Source organism: Macrobrachium rosenbergii, chromosome 6 (assembly GCF_040412425.1).
Source record: "Macrobrachium rosenbergii isolate ZJJX-2024 chromosome 6, ASM4041242v1, whole genome shotgun sequence".
NCBI lineage: Eukaryota > Metazoa > Arthropoda > Malacostraca > Decapoda > Palaemonidae > Macrobrachium > Macrobrachium rosenbergii.
In genome coordinates this window covers 52,469,702-52,472,337 of record NC_089746.1, presented here as the reverse complement: position 1 = coordinate 52,472,337, position 2,636 = coordinate 52,469,702, and the positions used below count along the sequence as shown (strand labels likewise).

General features: G+C 40.6%; 1 protein-coding gene across 1 annotated transcript; it reads right to left on the bottom strand.

Annotated features, from left to right (window-relative positions):
* Positions 1–1,660: 1,660 nt before the first annotated feature.
* On the bottom strand, positions 1,661–2,299 carry LOC136839848 (skin secretory protein xP2-like). The gene has a single exon (XM_067106179.1). It carries the CDS (start codon positions 2,297–2,299, stop codon positions 1,661–1,663), a length of 639 nt encoding a protein of 212 aa, XP_066962280.1.
* Between the last annotated feature and the right edge of the window lie 337 nt (positions 2,300–2,636).

Below are 2,636 nucleotides of genomic sequence, written 5' to 3'. Positions count from 1 at the left end.
TTATTCCTTATTTTTTCCCCCCCTCCATCGTCTGTTTTTTAGTCGAGACCACCCAGTGTTAAACACATTAGCTGCTAATGAGTATTTCAAGCCGTAGATATTCACGTCTCCGTTTCTACCATAACGTTGAAGACATTATTATAAATAAATTTTGTCACTTACTGAAAAAAGACATTTTGCTGGATATATTTGTTTGTACATTGCGTTTAACGATAAGCTCATACTATACTCTGCTTAAGCTAATTGTGTGATGAAAGTTTATGAGAAAATTTAGTTTGCATTAGACGTGACATCTAATTGTTAATGAGCTAACTCGTTACGTTATAACAAGTACTTGATACACGTAAATTATCAACACAAAAGTGTTTTGACAACATACTACTTACTAAATTCGTTTTACAGTAAAAAATTTTTTGTTTCTCTGTTATTTATGTAATATGTAGGTTGGTTTTGATTTTAAAAGTAAGTTTTCCTACTTTCCCCTGTCATGATTCTTTTGAAGACTTTTAGCTAAAGTTCTCAAATACATTTCTATTTGAAAAACTTTAGAGGAGGCATTAACACAAAACCCCTAAAAAAAAAAATTATAACACCACTAACTTTATTAAAGTCTGAATGTCTCATCTCTCAGACCTAGGTCTGATTCCACTATGTTTTTTTTTCCGGGAAATAAAACAATAAGTAAAAATAAAATATGATTTGATGGGCTACATTGATGCTACTTAATGGAGGCAAATATGAAAATGCCACAAGATAAAAACTACGTCGAACAGTAGTTTAAGAGAACGAGTCAAACAAATAAAAAAAAAGATTCGTAGGAACTCTTGAGATTTTCATCAGAACTTAAATTTATTCAGCCAAGTAGTATTCCTTCTCCCATTGGGAGATGGGCGCGGCTGCCATTGTAGCGCGATGGTTGACTATTAAATTCACATTCATTCTACTTATATCGAACTTCGTGCTGTTGCCTAATGATTTCCTCCTGGTAGCTAGCTGTCTTGTCTTACCATTGAACATATGTTCGTTGATGTAATCTTGAGGAAAATGACGAATAAGCGTATGTACATTTAAAGTGAGCTCTTTAGCCGAATGATTACAAGGTAGATTTTTTTTCTCCAAACAAGATCTTACAAATTTTCTCCTAGTATTCAGGGTAGCGAATTCATTAGCATTCTCATGAAGAATTTGTGTCATAAAATCAATAAACATGAGAGATTGAGAAGTGAAAATTGTATCCATGACCTTCGAAAGCTAAACCTTCACAAAGCTCACATTTTTCTTCTCACTAAAACCGTTTTTTGGAGTTGACGGTGAATATCGGTGACTGATATCAGTAGGGATCCTATCTCGTTGCTGATTGGCCAATGCATTCGAAGTGTAACGTCCGGTGGGTGGTGAGAAGTGTAACCTTCCGATAATCACGATTAGATTCAATCTTATGGTTTCAAAAGAGTAAATAGGCTATACGTTAATTTTGTCAGTACTAAAATAAAGTGTTTGTTAAAATTTCTCCCAAAATATACAGTCTAAGCTTGTCGGTAAATACCTAACCTGCGATTACCTACTTTCTGTCTGCCATGTCCTTTGGAGAAATTGTTGCAAAACTTGAAATATTGAGAGGTTAATTCCTCCGACTCTTCTGTCAAGCGGGAGGGAAAGATCAACCCAACTGTTGTCGTTGTTGGCGGGGTGGTGGTGAAGGTCTAGCTGGGACTAGAGATGGAGCTGGCTGCTGGAGCTGGAGTTTGAGCTGGTGGTGGAACTGGAGCTGGGGCTGGAAATGGGGTTGGGGTAGGGCTGGGGCTGGAGCTGGGGCTGGAGTATGAACTGGAACAGGAACTAGAGCTAGAGCTAGAGCCAGAGCCAGAGCCAGAGCTGGAGCTGGAGCTGGAGCTGGAGCTGGATCTGGGGCTGGCGCTGGAAATGAAGCTGGAGTTGGAGAGTGAGCTAGAACTAGAGCTACAGCTAGAGATAGAGCTGGACTGGAGCTAAAGCTGGAGCTGAAGCTGGGGGCTGGGGCCTGTGGCTGGAGCTGGGGATGGAGATGGAGCTGGGGGCTGTGGGCTGGAGTTGGAGCTGGAGCTGGAGCTGGAGCTGGAACTGGGGCTGGAGCTGGAACTGGGGCTGCAGTTGGAGCTAGAGCTAGAGCTGGGGATAGAGCTGGAGCTGGAGCTGGGGCTGCAGTTGGAGCTGCAGCTTGAGTTAGCTGGAGCTGAAACTGGGCCTGGAGTTGGGCTGAAGCTGGAGCTGGTGGAGCTGCAGCTGCAGCTGGACTCCTGGAACTGTTGGTGGGCGCCATCGTCATCACCTAAAATCTAGAAGATCATTATATACTTTTGGTCTGTTGCTGAGTAATAAATGGTCCCTGGTAAAATAAAGAATCCCAGTCGAGACTGATAAAACAATTAATTTATCTTGTAGTTATTAAGCTTTCGTGTATAAGCAATAATTGCCAAGCGATTAACTGATTTGTTTACGTAGTCTGGCGTAGAAAACGCGTGCGGTCATCGACATGGGAAACCTGATTTTTGTTATAAATCATCTCGTTATGAAACAAAAATGGAAACATCATTATGAGTTTTAGGGAAATATTCATATTATCCGAGCTTGCTTTATAATTACTTTCACGCCTTAAA

Excerpts from the sequence above, each read along its gene's own strand:
- LOC136839848 (XM_067106179.1), bottom strand. The coding sequence starts at position 2,299 with ATGGCGCCCACCAACAGTTCCAGGAGTCCAGCTGCAGCTGCAGCTCCA.